This window comes from Rattus norvegicus, chromosome 1 (assembly GCF_021556685.1).
Source record: "Rattus norvegicus strain SHRSP/BbbUtx chromosome 1, alternate assembly SHRSP_T2T, whole genome shotgun sequence".
NCBI classification, from domain to species: Eukaryota; Metazoa; Chordata; class Mammalia; order Rodentia; family Muridae; genus Rattus; species Rattus norvegicus.
This window is the reverse complement of record NC_141534.1, coordinates 134,486,105-134,504,381: the sequence shown is the minus strand read 5'-3', so window position 1 is coordinate 134,504,381 and position 18,277 is coordinate 134,486,105. Positions and strand designations below refer to the sequence as shown.

Genomic DNA, 18,277 nt, shown 5'->3' with positions numbered 1-18,277 from the left:
ACAAAATACAAACCAATATTGAAAGACTCAATGAGTTAAGAATTACATTTATTTTTTTTAAGTTTGGGGATATATAGCTCAGTTTGGTAGAATGCTTGTCTACCATGTATGACGCCCCAGGTTCAATCCCCACCACCACATAAACTCAGTGTGTAGACTTCAGTGGTGTACATGATGCAATTCCAGCATTCAGGGGCAAGGACGGGGGGTAGGGGCACGGATGAGCAGAGGTGGGAACGTTAGAAGTGCAAGGTCAGCCTCAGCAATATAGCAAGTTCAAGGCCAGCCTTGAAGACTCTGCCTTTTGTTTTTAAGTTATTTTTTCTTATTCAAAACATATGTCAAGGGTTGGTGAGATGGCACAGCAGTTAAGAGCACTGGCTGCTCTTCCAGAGGACCTGTGTTTGATTCCCAACACCCACATGGCATCACAATGGTCTGTAACACCAGCTCCAGGGAATCCGACACTCTCACAGAGACATACATGAAGGCAGAACACCAATCAATGCCCATTAGAATGATAAAATAAATAAATAAAATAAAAGGAAGAGACATATATCGAAGTCCAATCATTTGGGGTTGGAGAAAGGACTTGGCAGTTAAGAGCAAAGCCACTGCAGAGGACCTAGGCTCAGATTTACAGCCCCCACACACAGCTCAGATCATCTACAAACCCAGTTCTGGAGGAGCCCATACCTCTGTGGGCACAAGGCACACATCTGGTACCCAGACACACATGCAGGGAAAATACTCATACGCATAATTTTCTAAATAATGTCCAGTCATTTGTACAGCTAATAACTCCCCATGCATCACAAGATCAAATGTTATCTAGGAGCCCTGAGGGACGAGAACTACTTCCTGTGTGCTAAGCAATGCCCTGGCACTAGACTTGCCCTGCCTGCTTCCCGTGCATTTCCTCCAGCCCCATGATGAAGCTATTAGCTGCATCGTTCTGAGGACACTGCAGCTCTGAGAGGGAGGTAGCATGAAGACAACTGGCAGATGGAGGGTCCAGCTCTGGACTTTGGACCATAAATCCAGTAAAAGGCCAGAGATGCAACATGACCCTCAGAAGGGGGTGGACCATGAGTGGAGGGGCTACCTTTGGGAAAGAAAGCTCTGGAGCAAAGACTCAGAGACTTCCTCCCATCTCATTCTTATTAACTGTGCCGCCGCCCTGGTGATTTGCACAGCTCAAAGTCGGGTCTGACACACATTCACCCTGCCCCAGATGCCTCACTAGGGTTGTCCAAGCACACCACACACCCCAGGTGTCTAGGAAGCTGCTAAGAAATGCCCAGATAAGGCTGGCAGGCCGTATGTGCTCCCTGCCTGCTAAACCATGAGCGGATTACTCCACGATTTTCTGTTCCTGTCCCATTTATTCATCCCCTTGCCTCAGATGACCAAGGTGGTCCCTCACCTGGGCCCACTCCAGACTCACCAGTCCATCCGGACTTAGTGGTCAGGCCTGGAAAAGGCAAACCTCACCCTGGCTTCTGCCTCTTTGTTCTCATCTCTCATACAAAAGTTCCTTTGCTTGCTTTCTGCTATCTTTTATGCCTTTTTAATAGATAGTTTTTTTAACTACTTTTTTTTTAAGATTTGTTTATTTATATGAGCACATTGTAGCTCTTTCGAGACCCACCAGAAGAGGGCATCGGGTCCCATTACAGATGGTTGTGAGCCACCATGTGGTTGCTGGGATTTGAACTTAGGACCTCTAGAAGAACAGTCAGTGCCCTTAACCACTGAGCCATCTCTCCAACCCCCTTAAAACTACTTCTCAAGCCAGGTACCTGATCCCAAGAGTTTGGGAAGCCATACGACTTTAAATTTTAAATTTAACTCTTAAAACTTTAATGTATTTAATAGATTTAATGAGAATGTAACATTTTAAATGCATCTTCCCTTTCAACCCCTTTCTAGATGAAGATTTGGGGGAAATCAAAAACAACGGAATCAAAAAATCAAGTCATTTAACATAAAAGGTTTGAGTCTGTAAAACAATGAGAACCACTCAGGGTCAGCAACCTCCCCCTCCTTTCCCTGTTCTGTTGTCTGAAACATGTTAGTGGGAATCTGTGAGGACCAGGCTACAAGGCACCAGCCAGACAGTCAAGACTGTCTCAGAACCTGCCCCTCCCCCTCCAAAGACCAACAGCCTCCCTTCTCCCTGCCTGTTAGCTTCACTGACAGTGGTTCCAAAATTCATGCAGCAGGCTGGGAGGGAAGAGCCAATTAAATGCCTGATGCTCACCTTCTCTTAGTCAGGGTGATTAACTCCCCAAATGGCAGCTACTAGAACTTGCAGGGGCTTTCGACAGCCACGAGGATTATTTCCCGGCTGGACAGGGCAAGCCAGCAAAGCTGTTCGGTTTACTAACAGACTGTGCCCCCATAACACAAATGTCCGATCCTCTAATACCAGCTCATGTTGACACAGCACCTTTCAGAGTTTCATGGCGCACAGCAAAGCCTTCATTAGTCCTGTTGGCGGTTACAGAATAGATTCAAATGGCGGCATGACGTTTTTCAAAACTCTTCTTCAACGGCTAAGGATACCTAACAATGAGCGTGGTGGAGTCCAGTCAAATTTAGCAGTCTAAAATAAACCCGGCCTCAAACCAGAACCAGCCTGGAGGATGCGGCAGTTTTTGATCAAGGGAGAGCCTGGAAATGCAGACAGTGGAGCTGACAAGGACCGCAGGGACCCGTGACAGCACGGGGGACTGACGGGTGCTACGGGGCCTGTACTGCAGAGACCCCGGATCCAGGCAGCACTAAGGGGAACAAAACGGAGACAGAAACACCTATGTTTCAAAAAAGCAAAAGCCACCTAGCAGATCCAAATATCGCTCCCCATCCTACCCATCCACCCCCACCTCTTGTCCTGAGCTAAGAGGAGCCAGCAGGCCAGGTCATCATGAAAGGCACCGCCAAGGCTTCAGCACCAATTCAATTTCTCTCTCTCTCTCTCCCCAAATGACAGATGACACAGAGCACAAGGAAGACGTTGCTGATGGATTTTATTTTACGGCAAACCAAGGCTTCTCAAACAAGTTAAGACAGTGAAGTCCCCAAGTGAACTCCCAGTGGCCCAGATTTATCCCGGGCAAGAGGGGACCAAGTAAATTCAGCTCTCCTTGGCTGAGCTTCCAACTGTCCACAGAACCTTGGCCCCAGGGACTGATGAATTTACCTCCGTCCTGACTCCAGAGGTTGGCAGCTTGCAGAGGAAGGCAGAGCCCAGCTAGCTCCTCTGACCAAGGCAGGGGGGGTGCTGAAATTGACTGTCATGGGAACCCAGAGGAGAAGACAGCTCTGCAGAGAGGGAAAGGGACAGTGTCCTCAGAGAACTCCACAAGTCCGAATCACTGGGTAAGGCTTCAGCGGGCAGAGGAGATGGGCTGCCAATGTGCGGCAGAGACATGGAGCCATGCCTGCAAGTGCAAAGCCACACTCGGGACAACTCAAACACTGGGTGAAGAAATAAAGAAGAGACAGTTGTAAAGGCCAGCTCAGCAAGGCCTGGAGTTACTCACTCAGTTCCCAGCCTCTAAAAGACTTCAGCAGAAGCGGTGGGCAAGGCCCTGGGTACCTGGTACAGGGGGGAGAGTATAGCCAGCCAGGCCTCAAATACCAGCTCCTCCATTACTGTCCTTTACCCCATCCTTAGCTCAACACAGCACCCTCTGCCCTGGTTCCATCACAGGTACCACGGGTGAATGTGCCTCACCAAACTGCATTCTCAAAGTGTAGACGGTCTCCTGTGCCTCTCCTGTGCTTCCTAGAAATGTTCTCCGGTGTTCCTTAAAACACTGCAGAGCAGTGTGAAAAGGCCCCTGTCGCTTCCACTTTCCATGAGGCAATAAGAAAGCTTTGTAACAGGTCATCTCCACCTGGAAAACTTGCTCTCTGGGTCTGCATAGAGATGTGTGTCTGTCTGTCCATCTGTCTGCCTGTCTTCCACTGTTGGCTATCTGCACCCTGTCCATCCCCTCCAATGGAATGACGAGATACCCGTCACACATTTTTTCTGTCACCAGACCTTTCTTCTATCAGACAGCATCAAGCTCATCATGGTACTTCTGATTGGGACATGCACCTCGTCTGCCCAGTACCTCCCAACAAGACTGTGTGTGTACAAGACTGTGTGTGTGTGTGTGTGTGTGTGTGTGTGTGTGTGTGTGTGTGTGCGTGCGCGCGCGCACGCATGTGTGTAGGGAGGGGCTTGTGGTCATAGCAGGTGACACCTACCTTATTTCTTAAGGCAGGGTCTATCACTGAACTTGGGGCTCCGACTGGACGAGGCTGGTTGGCCAGAAAGCTCATCACTACCAGTGAGATTACAAGCATGTGTCACCATGCCCAGATGTTTTCACATATGAAATGCAATTTATTAACGTTTGGTCACCAAGCCTGAGAACTCAGCCATCCTGCATAACTGAAACTTTATACCCTCTGAACAATATCTCCTCATCTTCCCCATCCCCTGATAATTATCTATCGTTCAACTATTTGTTTCTTTGAGATTTGCTGTTTTCTTTTTTTTTCTTTTATTCTCTTATTCACTACATTCCCCTCCTTCCATTCCTTCCAGTTCCTCGACCACCTTCCTTCTGCCCCAGATCTACTCCTTCTCCATTTCCCTTCAAATAAGAGAGCAGGAGGTCTCCCAGGAAGGCCAAATATAGCCTAACAGTAACAATAAGACTGTACACAAGCCTTCATATCAGGGTTGGACAAGGCAACCCAGTAGGAGGAAGAGTTCCAAGTACAGGCAAGAGTCAGAGACACCCCCTGTAGCTGGTCTTTGCTACTCTGGGGGTCCTTCCCCCCCATTTCACCCCTAACACTAGATAGAGGATAGGGGGGAGAGAGGAATTAGGAAAATCTTTGAATCTAATTCCTTTCCTTTTGTTTCTTCTTCAACCACAGCTACTAGAAAACCACAACCAAGCTCCTTAAATGACCAACAACCATTGACCCCACCTCTCAGGGCCCTCACATGTATGTACCCTCTGAAAAGCTCCCAGAATTCCAAACATTGCACAATCTCAGAAATTATCTGCAGCTGGCAAAACCACACTTTTGCTAAAGCACGAGGCAAATCACAGCTGCTGTAGACAGCCTGAAGCAGTCCCGTGTCCCTACGTCTGGGATGGAAATGAAAGCACATTCTTATAACACTTCTTTGGTTTTAAAAGAAATCGAAATTCCAGGACTCTCAAAAGTGTCACTACAACCTCCCCTCCCCCAGCATGCCTACTGTTGGGAGTCCCATAAGAACACCAAACCACACTGTGTAACATACGCAGACGACCCAGCTCAGCTCCATACATGGTCTATGTTTGTCACTTCAGTCTTTACGAGCCCCTTGTAAGACCTGCTTATCTGATGCTATGGCCATGTTCTTGTGGTATCCTGAACCCCTCTGCATGCCCAGATTGAGAGGACAGGCTGTGATAGCCCGAAGCCAAGACAGATTTTTCAGGCCACAGCAATGAGCAAACTTAGCAAAGAGCATAGAGTGCTGCGATGAATGACAAATCCATCAGGGGAAGATGGCTCTAATGCCTGTTTGCCACCTCCTCCAACCGCTCCAGCGGGAGGCACCAAAATGGTACACAGTCCTGCCATAGGTGGAAATTCTACAGTGTCAGTTGCCCAGGAAGCACACCCATGAGGAACACGTGCACAGACTCGCTGCATCCACTGAGGAATTAAATGTGAGCTCTATCCTAGGAAACACCCTGCTTGGAGAAAGAGAGACGGCCTGAGCACAAGACAGAATAAAATAGGAGCACAGTCAAGCTATATGCAGAAGGAGGAGAAGGGAGGAAAGGTGGATCACACAATCAAGAATCCAGGAGAATATGCAAGGACCAGAAGAATGAGTGAGGCCGTGGCCAGCAGAGGTGGGACTCCGGATGTGAGAAAAGAAAGAATCCAGGAGGTATGGCCACACCAACACCAAAGGCGGAAGAAGGACTAAGGCCAGTCTGGGGTGTGCTCGGGAGATGATTGACAGCCACTCAGACCCCAAGGAAGGAGAGGAGAGACACAATTCCATCCCTCTAACGAAGTAGTAACAGTTGACACAATGGCATGTCTGAACACTCGGTGAGCATCTGGGGCAATGGCAGAGGTGCGGTGGCCACACAGGCTCATTCTGTTTTCCAAGTGAGGTTCAGGGGTTGAGACGCCCGTGTAAGGTCGTATGTGTGGTAATGGCGCCACTGGAAAAGGATGTGAATCCGGAAAGTCTCATCAGTGCTGAAACCCCCATTCCAAGCGTCATGCACACAGGTTAAAACAGTGCTGTAGAGCTGGGGCCAGGCCAGGCAGGAGGGGCCAGCAGGAGATCAATGAGAGAATGGGCCCAGGCACTGAGTGGCAGAGTCTGGGAAGGGAAGAGCTCAGCAGAGCCAACATTGTCAAGCCGTTTCCCCACGGAGGGAAGTGAAGCACGTGGTACCTATTCAGCAAATCTAACTACAGGCCAGGTACTGTGCTCAGCGGTAGAGATCCAACAGGGTGACCTGGCCGTGACACACTCTGTGACATGCATTTTAAGACTGTCTGGGAAGGATGGAAACCACATTCCAAGACCAAGCCTGAGGCAACAGATGGTGGCCAGCCAAGGGACAGGGTCCGGCCTTGGAGACCAACAGTAGTTGGATCAAGGTATCAGGCTTTGTAATGAGTCACAGAAGAGACCAAGCCCCCCCCCCCAAAAAAAAGAGGCAGGTGCCCAGCTTCACAAAATGTAGATGAGAACTCTGGGTAATTGGGACATGTTCCTGTAGGTGACCGTTGCAATGCATGCCCCAGAGTAGCACAAACACTGACCTTGGGGGTGGCCATATATGGATGCAGACAAGGAGACTGGTTAATATCTGCTTTCCCAGATCAAAACTGTGGCATCTAAGGCTGTGTGCTTAAAAGTGCTGTTTCCAGGAATGAAGTGTTTAAAGCATAAAGCATAGATTAGGAAAATGGTCAGAGAGAAGGAGACTGAAGGTAACACAACCACAAGAGTGAGGGTCTAACCCAAAGCAATCCTGCTGACAAAGTAGGACGTGCTGGGGACAGAAAGGACCCATGGTAGTGGGTTTTATCCCAGACAGCAAAGCGGGCAGCCAGCTAGAGCAGAAGGAAACAGGTGACTTAACCAGGAAGACTCGAGGGCCATGGGGAGACATCAAGTGCCAATTGCAGACAACAAAGAAAGCCAGGCTCAATGGCGGCACGTGTCTACCTTCCCGGTTCCCCTCACGTGGAGGTAGAAGGGTCACTAGGAATTTGAGGACAACCCCAGGCTACACAGACAGCAAGGAGACGATAGCCAGGAAGCAACAGAACACATAACGCAGAGTAAAGGAGACAGAGCTCGTGTCCCATGCCATCTCCATAAAGGATTTAAGAGGAACAAGCATCCTTCATCCGCCCCAAAACACACTTCTTACCTCCCCGAACCATCTGCAAAGGGTGCACACACCGCCCCAAGCTCTGCCTCTTCATCACAGCTAAAAGGGTTCCGGTCCCCCACTCCTCACTTCCCTTTCTATTGCTCCCCTGCAGTTTAAGTCACCACTGGCCTGTTACACATCTTAGAAATATCTGTGTTGGGGTTGGGGTTGGGGCGGAGGAACACAGTTAAAGCGGAGTGACAGGCCATCTTTCCCAAAAACAAATGCATGCAGTTGGGGAAAAAAAGTGATGAAAAGTTCTGGCAGAGGCTGCCACATAAACACATTCCACTGAGTTGCATGACTTTTATGCAACATTGACTGTGCTGGTCAATAATTTAAGGGGAGGGGAAAATACACCAGTTGACATAGCAACCGTCACATTGCATTACTCGGGCTACCATTTCCATACAGATGTTGTCCTTAAAGGAAAACACTTCTTCCCCACATGCCCCTGAACTTGGGTGCCTTTTGTCGTGAGAGGAAAACATCTGGCTCGCAGGAGCACACTCCTCCCACCCCCCCCCACCCCTTGTTTCTCAGGCTTCTCTTGCCTCAAGAGATTTTGTTTTTTCACGGGTCTAGATTTTAACTCGAGGACGATGGAATGGAGGGAGGGCGTGGTGCCTAACTCCTGAAGTACAGTTGAACTAAGAAATAGCAGGGCAAGGGGGAAAAAAAAGACTCTAGTCTATCTAGGAAAGGAACCTTAAAATTGCCAAGGTGGACCAAAGCAAGCTCACCAAGTTTCCCAGAGTTTCAGAAAGCACGGAGACGCAGACAGACACCCTAGTGGCACTGATAGAAACCTTTCGCGTGCGTGTGTGGATGGAAACAAAGGCATTCAGGACAAAGGCCCCACAGCGGACACTGTAAATATTTTCCTTGGCCTTCATAGTTTCCAAATACCAAAAGTTCCTTGCTATGAATGACATATCTTCCTGGTATGCTCTTTCCCTCGGTTTAAATCCATCTCACAGTGAGTACCATAAATTAACAGCAAATACAAGAAGGAAGCCCAAGCCACGGCCAACAGGTATTCCCCAAAATACATGGTTGTCGCTGTGAGTAGCTCTCTGATCTGCTTCCCGACCAATGAAAACAAGGTTCTGGGGGCTGGAGGTGTCCACAGCCCTAGAGCATCTTGGCTGCCCAGAGATGTGGGTATCTAAGAGGAAGCTGAGTTTCCAGTCAGAACCCGCCCTCTCTACTCCCTTAACTGGTCTGACCTATCCCACTTAGATGTCTGGTATACCCCAGGATGATACCTGTCTCTGTATGATTTAAAATGCATGCACCGGCTAAAACAGACAAGTGCTAGATCTGCTGGGTCACGGGAGCCAGCAGGATGCCTGCTAACCCAGGGGACCCTCAGGGAGACATCCGACTCAGCATCTCTATTTTGGACTCTGGGGATGTGGTAGAGTTAATAGTCCCAAGCCGGAACAATTGTATTTCTTCCTCCGCTGACTCTGCTATAAGGACAAACCTCTCAGAGGCACCACCCATGAGTTTATTAGGGGCATATAAACCACCCATCTGGAGAATCAAATGGACAGGCTCACTCTGCTAAGAGAGCTGGGGTGATCTGGGCCCATCCCTCCAACCTCCCTTTAAGAAATCCACAGATCGGGGTTGGGGATTTAGCTCAGTGGTAGAGCGCTTGCCTAGGAAGCGCAAGGCCCTGGGTTCGGTCCCCAGCTCCGAAAAAAAGAACCAAAAAAAAAAAAAAAAAGAAATCCACAGATCTACCCACACTGCCCCAAGTCTCCATCTCTATGCCCTCCTCAGAGTCAAGATAGCCAGTTGAGGAGTGAGGGGTGCCTCAGAAAGATCATTCCATTCTGAGAAAGCCCTCCAGGTCCCTCTGGGGTGCAGCTCACATCTGACACCCCCACTTCTGCACACCAAGCACCTGCCCAAAAGGAAGCAAAGAGGTCTGGTCTTAGTGTCGCAATCTTCCTTGGACTAAGACGGCCCCTCAGAGGGCTGTCTACACAGAGGCTCCGGTTTCATCTGAATGTTTAGCTTGGCACTCGCTGTCACTGCAGGCTATAATGGACATGTTTTTCCAGGAAAAAAAGAAATCATCATTTTTCAATCCCCTGCTTGTTTTTCTCAGGGCGCACATGATGTGCAATCACCAAACACTGTAAATAAATTAGCAGCAATTTCAAGAGTGAATGTTACGCTTGGTCACAAAATGTCCTGGGAGCCAAGGGGGGAAAGGCAGACAGTCTCATGAGAGAAGTCAATGTGTAGCCACAGCTGTTTACACCATCGCCACAGTCTCCCGTCTCCGGAAGTGTCTGGCTTGCTGTTTCAGAGCCTGGGCCACCACTGTGTCTCACAGCTCCCTGGACAGAAAGCTCAGGAACACGTGTCAGACATCCTCTCTCGGGTTGACAAACACCACACAGAGCCAGATGATCCGAGTGGCAATCCCTGCCTTCAGAGTGCTTATGATCTCCCCAAGAAGCTCCCGCTGTGATGGGTGACGAGAACCCCAGGGAGTGACATGTACAGAGCTTCAAGCGGATGTGTCCCACACTGAGTGGATACCTACAGAAGGAGTTCCACTCAGGAGAGCATCCAGGTTGAGCCCCCTCTACTCTTCCTCCTCTCTACCACTGCTACCCCACAGACCATTCAGAAAGACTCCAGTTGCTCTCACCTGACACCATTTCTCCTAAGTAACAGAGCTTGGTGCCAGCACATGCAGACCTAGACCTCCTTCATTCTCATCTTCATCCACACCCTAGTGTGCTCCTTTTGTACTGCATTCCCTAGTTGTGCCAGGCTAGCCCACTGAGCCCCTCACCTGGCTACTGGAAGCCTCCAGGGACGACCATTCTGGTCCCTGATCATAGCCAACATCCCTTCCAACCACCCAACAGGCAATCTGCTGGGCACTGGAGAGTTACAGGCAGGACCGTTGCCCGCAGCCCTCATCCCATCCCACTCTCTAGAATGTCACCAGACATCTTTTGATCTCTGTGCTCTCTCCCTAACCCTTCCATCATGGCCTCCAGGGTAAGCTATGGCCAGGAACATAATATGGTAACTATAGAGAGAAGCCTGGAATCCTTCGAAAAAGGAAACCTCTAAGATTCACAGCTAGATTTTACAGGATGGGGGGCTGCTTTGGAGCAAGACCAGGAATGCCAGCTGCCAAAGGCCCAAGTCCCTAAGCCCTTCAGGTCACAGGAGCCAGTGGCCTCTGTGAGCATGAACAACAGATACCATTATTGACCTGGGCACCAGGAGACAGAGGGCCAAGGAAGTAACAGTGGGCATCTTCTTGGGGTCCACACTCCTTGCGAACGTCTACCTTCCTGCTGAGAACTACTCATGGTTCTCTCTGACCCCAACAACGCCATCTCATTCCAAAAACTTCCGTAGCACTCTGGTACTGTGTCTCTGTCACATGACTCAATTATCATGTTTTATCAGCTTCTGGACAGTCTTTGCCCTGCCAGGCTGCCAACCAACATCTCGCCACTTTAATTTTAATTAATTAATTAATTAATTAAAAAGTATATAAAAACATTGTCAGAGAGATTAAAAAAAGAAAAAAGAAAAAGAAAACCTGACAAGGTTATCAGCAAGTATCTTGGGGTGGGGGGGTGTACGACAGTGATGTGGTCCTGCAGCTCTCAGAGAAGCCTGACTTCTGACAGTGTCTTCTGTCACAAAGATGTGAGTAGAAAGGAGGCAGGTTGTATCCAATAGGGAAGGACCTATCTCCAGGTCCCCAAAGACCCTGTATGGCTTTGACGGGGAGGGCCACAGCACTGCGTAAACTAGGTAAGTGCTCAAGTGCACCTAAGAGGAGATGGCAGACAGAGACAGGACAGTCCCCAGAGGCTCTCAGGCCAGTCAGCCTGGCAGACACTGTGCCAATAGAGACCCTACCTCAAACAAGGTGAATTATAAAGACCTGTACCCAAGGCTGTCCTCTGACATCCACACACGTTCTCTCTCTCTCTCTCTCTCTCTCTCTCTCTCTCTCTCTCTCTCTCTCACATACACACACACACACACACACACAAACACACAGACACACAAGAAAGAGAGAGAAAGACAGAAACAGAGGGATAGAAAGAAAAGGGAGGGACAGAGAGAGGGGTGGAAGGAAAGAAAGAAGGAAGGAGGGAAGGGAGCGAGGGATCGAGGGAGGGAGGAAGGAAGGAAGGTAGGTAGGTAGGGACAGAAGGCAAACAGGTTAGATGCAGATATTGTCACATGGTTTGGATATCCTTGGTCTGGGACATGGCACTATCTGGAGGCATAGCCTTGTAGGATTAGGTGTGTCACTGTGGGTGTGGTCTTTAAGACCCTCACCCTAGCTGCCTGAAAGTCAGTCTTCCACTAGCAGTCTTCAGATAAAGATATAGAACTCTCAGCTCCTCCTGTGGTATGCCTACCTGGATGCTGCCATGTTCCTGCCTTGGTGATAATGGACTGAACCTGTGGGCCAACCCCAATGAAGAACTGCCTTGGTCATGGTGTCTGTTCACAGCAGTAAAGCCCTAGCTAAGACAGATGTGTAGAACAGAACCCCAAAACAAATGTCAAAGACCTGGCAGTCATAGAGGGTCATCCTCACCGCCAAGGCAAGTGGCTCTAGACTCACAGAATTGTCCCACAGCTGCCAGAACCTAAGACTATGATCCTGGGATTGAAGCCTACTCTTCCCAAGAGCATAGGAAGTCAGGAATGGACTAGGAAGAGCAGGTGATGCAGTGGCTTTGAGGAAGCAGGCATGGCTTTAAAAGTTCCTGCGTGATCCGCTTTGTGGAAGAAATGTCAGGGAAACAACAGGTGCAACAGCCAGAGAATGAGAAGCAGGAAAAAGAGAAACCCCAAACTTAAGAAGAACCATCCTGTGAGAAGAGAAGACCACACACACACACACACACACTCACACACACACACACACACACACTCACACACACACACACACACACACACACACACACACACACACACACACACACACCCTGGATGGCCCAGATATGGGAGGCACTAAGTCAGAAAGGAGACACACAGCAGGCATATCAGTGTGTTATGCCCTGTAGCCCAAGCTATCCCAAAATGGACCAGACCAGGATGCAGGGACCAGAGCTTCCCAGACACAGTAATTCAGTTGTCCGCACCTGTCCTCTTCTCAGCCTGGCTACCCACAAGGCTTCACAGTTACACAGACCAAAGTCTGGAAGAGCCACCTCACCCCAGCCCACAACACTGGGCTAGAAGCCTGCTCCCTCCTGCTTTAAAGTGGGAACAATAGTTAGCCAAGCGAGACACAGTCTCAGGAATGAAAATGAAATCTTTAGAATCGAATGGTCGATATATTTGAAGTTGAGATAAATTGACAGATCTAGAATTGAAATATAATTACTCAAAGATGATCCATTCTCTCCTTCTGAAAGGCAGTCACGGCGCCTAAAACCTACTTTGCAGGGCCCTGGACCTTGGGATTTCAATATATCTTCACAGGCTATCTTCTAGCTGTTTATTCATTTGTGTGTGTGGTATGAGAGTGTGAGTGTGCTATGAACGCATAAGTGGTGTATGTGAGTGGTGTGTGTGTGTGAGTGTGGGGAGGGTGGATGTGTGGGTGGTATAAGGGAATATATGTGGTATGAATGTATGAGTGTGCTATGACTGAGTGGGGTGTGTATGTGTGTGAGGGGGTATAAGTGTACGATTTATGAATTATGGTATGTGAATAGTGTTTGTAAGCATGTGTGAGTGTGCTGTGAATGTTTGACCATGGTGTGTGTGTGGAATAAGTGGGTACATGTGGTGTGAATGTATGAGAATGGTTGTGTGTGTGTGTGTGTGTGTGTGTGTGTATGTACTATGAATGTATGAGCCTGGTGTGTGTATGTGTGTGTGCTATGAATGTATGAGCCTGATGTGTGTAATGTGTGTATGTGTGTGTGTGTGTGTGTGTGTGTATGTGCTATGAATGTATGAGCCTGGTGTGTGTGTGTGTGTGTGTGTGTGTGTGTGTGTGTGTGTGTGTGGTATAAGTGTATGATTTGTGAGTTGTGGAGTGTTACAGTGTTTGTAAGTGTGAGTGAGTGTGCTGTGAATGTATGAGCATGGTGTGTGTGAGGTGTGAGTGTGTGAGCATGTGTGTGTGTGTGTTATAAGTGAACAAGTGTATGTGGTATGCATGTATGAGAGTGCTGTGACTGTATGAATGTGGTGTGTGTGCGCATGCGTGTGGGGTATAAGTCTATGATTTGGGAGTGGTGGGGTGAGATAGTGTTTGTAAGTATCTGTCAGTACAATGTGAGTGTGTGTAAGTACACGCAGAAGTCAGAAGTGGGCATCAGACCCCTGGGCCTGTAGCTCAAGGAGTGTGTGGGGTACCTGGCTTGTTTATGCTGAATTCAAACTCTGGTCAAAGCTCGAGTACCTGCTGAGCCATCTCTCCAGCTCCGCCATGAGAATCCCTTACCTGCAGCCTGGCCTCCTCAGACACTGCCCCAGCCTTCCTTTTGTCTCCAAAACACATGGACAAATGCCATTTGCTACAGACGTGGCCTGTCTGGCAAAAGAGATCATTAGAAACACTGTCTTCCCTTCCCGCAGCACTAGATCATGGCTGGCTCCTGGCACCTCCCCTCTCTAGAGTGGCTACCTTCTTTTTTATCCAGGATGGCCACATGGCCCCCCAGCCTGCCCCTGATCGGCTGGTGTTTTGGGACCGAGTACACAATAGGCACTTTGGGGTCTGTAGAGGAACAACCTTACAGTTCGTGTAGCTCAGAGTCACATGAGACCGCCCGTGGTGTGGCAAGCAGGATATGCTGGGGACACAATTCCAGCTCACGGAGTTTGGCCAGAAGTTAACGTGTGAGCATTAACCCTGGGTTTCTCTCACACACTTACATGCAAAGGTGTAGACCAAGGCTTGCTTTCGACAATGGGAACCCTGCTCACTGCTGGCACTGTCCCAAAGTACCGTATTTTCTGTCGTAAGTCATCCAGTTTCCACAAACACCCTGGGAAGCATAACATGTAGCCCAGCTGACACACGCGTGACTTCCTCGCGCTTCACTTGACACCCAATCCCACCCTCATCCTACCGCATAGGCAGGACACAGGAAGAAATAAGAAAAGCAGAGGTCACCAGGGGCGGTAATCATGGAACCCAGGGTGAGTGCTTTAGATTTAACAAAGATGGGGGGAGTCGCCTTTGATCTGGCCTGAGGACTTACTTTATAGAGTCATAAACACCTGGCATTAATTAATAATTAGTAAATAAGGGAAATAATATGCAAGTATATAAAGGCCTTGAGAGGCTAGGAAAGGGGGCTGCTGGGCACCCATGTCTACTTCCCCTTAGGGAGTACAAACCAGCTGCTACGTGGAAAATCAGAATAAACACTGGCAGGCAGCAGAGACAAGAGGCCCTGTTTCCGGAGCCACCTTTAGGCAAACCGCATTTGCAATTCCCTACAGGGAAAACGGTGGACGAGCCACCAACCAAGTTTGAGTAAGATGCCATCAGCATCAACTGCTTGCCACTGGGGAACTTGCCCTTCCAGGATGTTTTTCATTTGCTTACAGACTTATCGGAAGCCACTGTAATGGAGTCAACTGGCTTATCAATAATTAACTCACACACAGTTATCAATAATTAACTCATACGCAGGGCCGATCAAACGGCTTCTGATCCCTTTAGCTTCCATTTAAACTCGCATCCGCCTTCCCCAGAATGCAAAGATAATGGCACAGGACAAAGAAAATGGCACAAGGAGACGGCAGCTTCCTTCTCCAAAGACACAGCTTAGCACAGGGTAAGGGACCCACTGACTGGACAGAGGCCTTACACTATAGGATCTGCAAGCCTCAAGTTCCAAGATGTGCATTCTCTGAAGACCTCAGGAGCTCTCTTGCGTCCTCTGAAACCAACGACAATTGCAGCCAGCAATAATGGAGCCCAGGGCAGCAGGAAGTCACTGGGAAACTTTATTTAAAGCACTTTTACATATGGAGCATGGGGCCCAGCAGCGAGATTCCTTAGCAATTATGAATATGGATTAGGGTATACTCTTAAAAGGCAACAGAAAATTAAGTACAGTGCAAATGGGAAACAGATTTCTAAGAATCCATTGTAGGTTTACATCATGCAGACCATCTTTAAAGCCCTACGCCAGATTCTTGGTCAATGTCTACAACGGGGTTGGGGTGGGGCTGCTGATGTTTGGACACTTTCTTAAATGAGCTGTTTTAGAAGTACATTCAAGGACTCCTCTTCCCCGGCCCTGGTTATCAGGGCCCTCTCTTCAGGGCAGCTGTGGCTCTGCTGGATGGAGAGTTCTAGCATCACCTCTGTGAGCCCTGGGGCAATAAGGAGGCTTTGTCAACACCCCCCCCACAATACCCAGACAGCTAACTGAGCACACTTCTGTCTCACAGTTAGCAAGAAGAGAGCATGAAGAACAGTCCTACATACTTTTAAACCGCTTGTCCTCAAAGACATCACCTTGGACTTTGTGACCTCAGAGAAGCAAGGGATCCTCTGAGCCAAAAATCCAGGTAGAGTCAGGTGACAAGCAAAAGCATTTCTCCCGAGGAGATAGAGAGCTGGAGAACTCCTCCTCTGAAAACAGTGAAAGACCTAAAATCCCAAAATGTCATCATCCCGAGAGGCCTAGCTAATTAAAATGTGTATTGCCAGGGTGCTATGACTATTTACATCTTACTAAAAGGCAATCCTTAGCATCGTAAAGGCAAAAAATAAACAAGAAAAATGTCTGGAAGGATCAGTTTCTGTGAGGTCAGAAGCCAGGTGCCTCCGGACTGGTGCACTGGGTTCTGGCAGACCAACCTGCTAGATCTCTTCCCAACCAGGCTCCCTGGCCAGCTTTCTTCACACCTCTGCCTAAGGAGCAAATGACGGTGCTTAGCCTCTCTCCAGAGGACTCACTCCATGAAGCTGAGGCCTGCCACAAACAGTCTCTCCCTAATTTGGGAGAGGGTCAATGAGTCACAGACCAAACTGTCCGTCACCTTCAGAAATAGAACCCCCACCCAAATGTCACTTTGCAAACACTGAGCCCTCCCGTGCTCTAGCCGGAGGCCTTTGGCAAGCCACTTGACCACTGTGAGGCTCTCATTCATTACATTTGGAGATGAGAATGACCTTTCCATCCCACAAGGTCATGGAGATGTCCCAGTAGTGTCCTACACACTACCCACAGCTCTTGGAACTGCTGTTAATGAGAACGGCAAGAGTGAGCCCCCAAGCAGCTCTGGGTTTGGACTGTGGTCAGAGGACATGCAAAGTGATCCATGTCTCAGTAAAGATAAATAAAAAATGTACCTTGGGGGCTGGAGAGATGGCTCAGTGTTTAAGAGCACCGACTGCTCTTCCAGAGGTCATGAGTTCAATTCCCAGCAACCACATGGTGGCTCACAACCATCTGTAATGGGATCAGATGCCCTCTTCTGGTGTGTCTGAAGACAGCGGCAGTGTACTCATATATAATAAATAAATAAATCTTAAAAAAATGTACCACTGGGTCCCTAAGCGGGGAAAACTCCCATACATTGTACACTACAAAATCAACGTCCCTGGTTTTAAAACCCAGGGCTTGCCAGGCAGTAGTGGCCCATGCCTTTAATCCCAGTGCTTGTGAGGCAAAGGCAGGCGGATCTGTGTGATTTCTCGGCCAGCCTGGTCTATAGTGACAGTGAGGGATACACAGAGATCCTGTCTCAAAACAAACAAACAAACAAACAAACAAAGCAGCAAGGACAAAAATCCAGACTGTGTATGCAGCGAGGTCATAGACACCACATCCTGTAGGTTGATGTCATTATGTAGGTAAGGGCTGGCACAAGCTAGATGAAGGCCATGATTGAACAGTAAAAGAATAAGTCGGGGACAAAGTTTTTGTAGGGAGGGAGAGAAGGACAAAGAGGGAGAATCAAGATGAAGGTGGGGAAGGATGACCTAGATCCTGGTGGTCTTGAATTGCCAAGGTAGTTGGGATGGATTTCTGTAGGCAGAGTTATCTAGGTGGGCAGTTTATATCAATTGGTTGTAAGTTTATTGTGTGGATGTATTGTACCCTGAGTATTTAACATATAAATCTGGTTCTCGGATTACAGTCTGTTGACTCCTGATATTACTGGATAGCTGGGACCAGAGTTCCCAGCTGGCCAGGGTGACTACCAATGGGAACAGAGAGACCACTGGGGCCAGAAAACAGGCTAGGCTAATGTGGCCTGGTGCCACACTGAAACCAGCCGCTGCTGAGATAAATTAAGGTTAGTTCTACATGAGCCTACGGTACCAGAACTAATGCCAGGGAGCTTCCGCTCGTGTCCAAGAGTACCAGGGGCCCATCATGGAGTGGTGACACACAGGAACCACTCACACCCTTTTTTAATTATACCGCAACAACGTCCATTAATAACTACCAACGCGGCGCTGAGGAGTTGACTCAATTAAGAGCACTGGCTGCTCTTCCAGAGGACTCAGGTTCAATTCCCAGCACCCACATGGCGTCTCACAACAGTCTGTAACTCCAGTTCCAGGGGAATCTGACACCCTCACACAGACAGACATGCAGGTAAAACACCCATCCACATAAATGAACAAATCAATTAAAAAGAAAAAAAAAAAAACTACCAACCTGTCTTTGTGTCTTGGGGATTAACCAAAACCAGTATTTTATGTTGAGGTTCATCACGGTACAGTGTGCAAAAACAGAGAGATGAAGTTTCAAGTCTGACCTAAAAAAAAAAAAAAGGCAAATCAAAATTAC

The 18,277-nt window shown here is 48.5% G+C and overlaps 1 protein-coding gene across 50 annotated transcripts in view; it reads right to left on the bottom strand.

The window, feature by feature from the left end:
• Positions 1–18,277, bottom strand: part of Fam169b (family with sequence similarity 169, member B) — an 86,226-nt gene that overhangs the window by 43,095 nt on the left and 24,854 nt on the right. For 35 of the 50 annotated variants that reach the window (XR_015639847.1, XR_015639619.1, XR_015639854.1 and 32 more), the window contains 1 exon segment: positions 18,146–18,245. Coding sequence is in view for 6 of the 50 variants with exons in the window: in XM_087589300.1 (XP_087445426.1) it covers positions 18,146–18,245 (100 nt within the window). In the remaining 44 variants the exon portion in view is untranslated. 50 annotated transcript variants of the gene reach the window in all.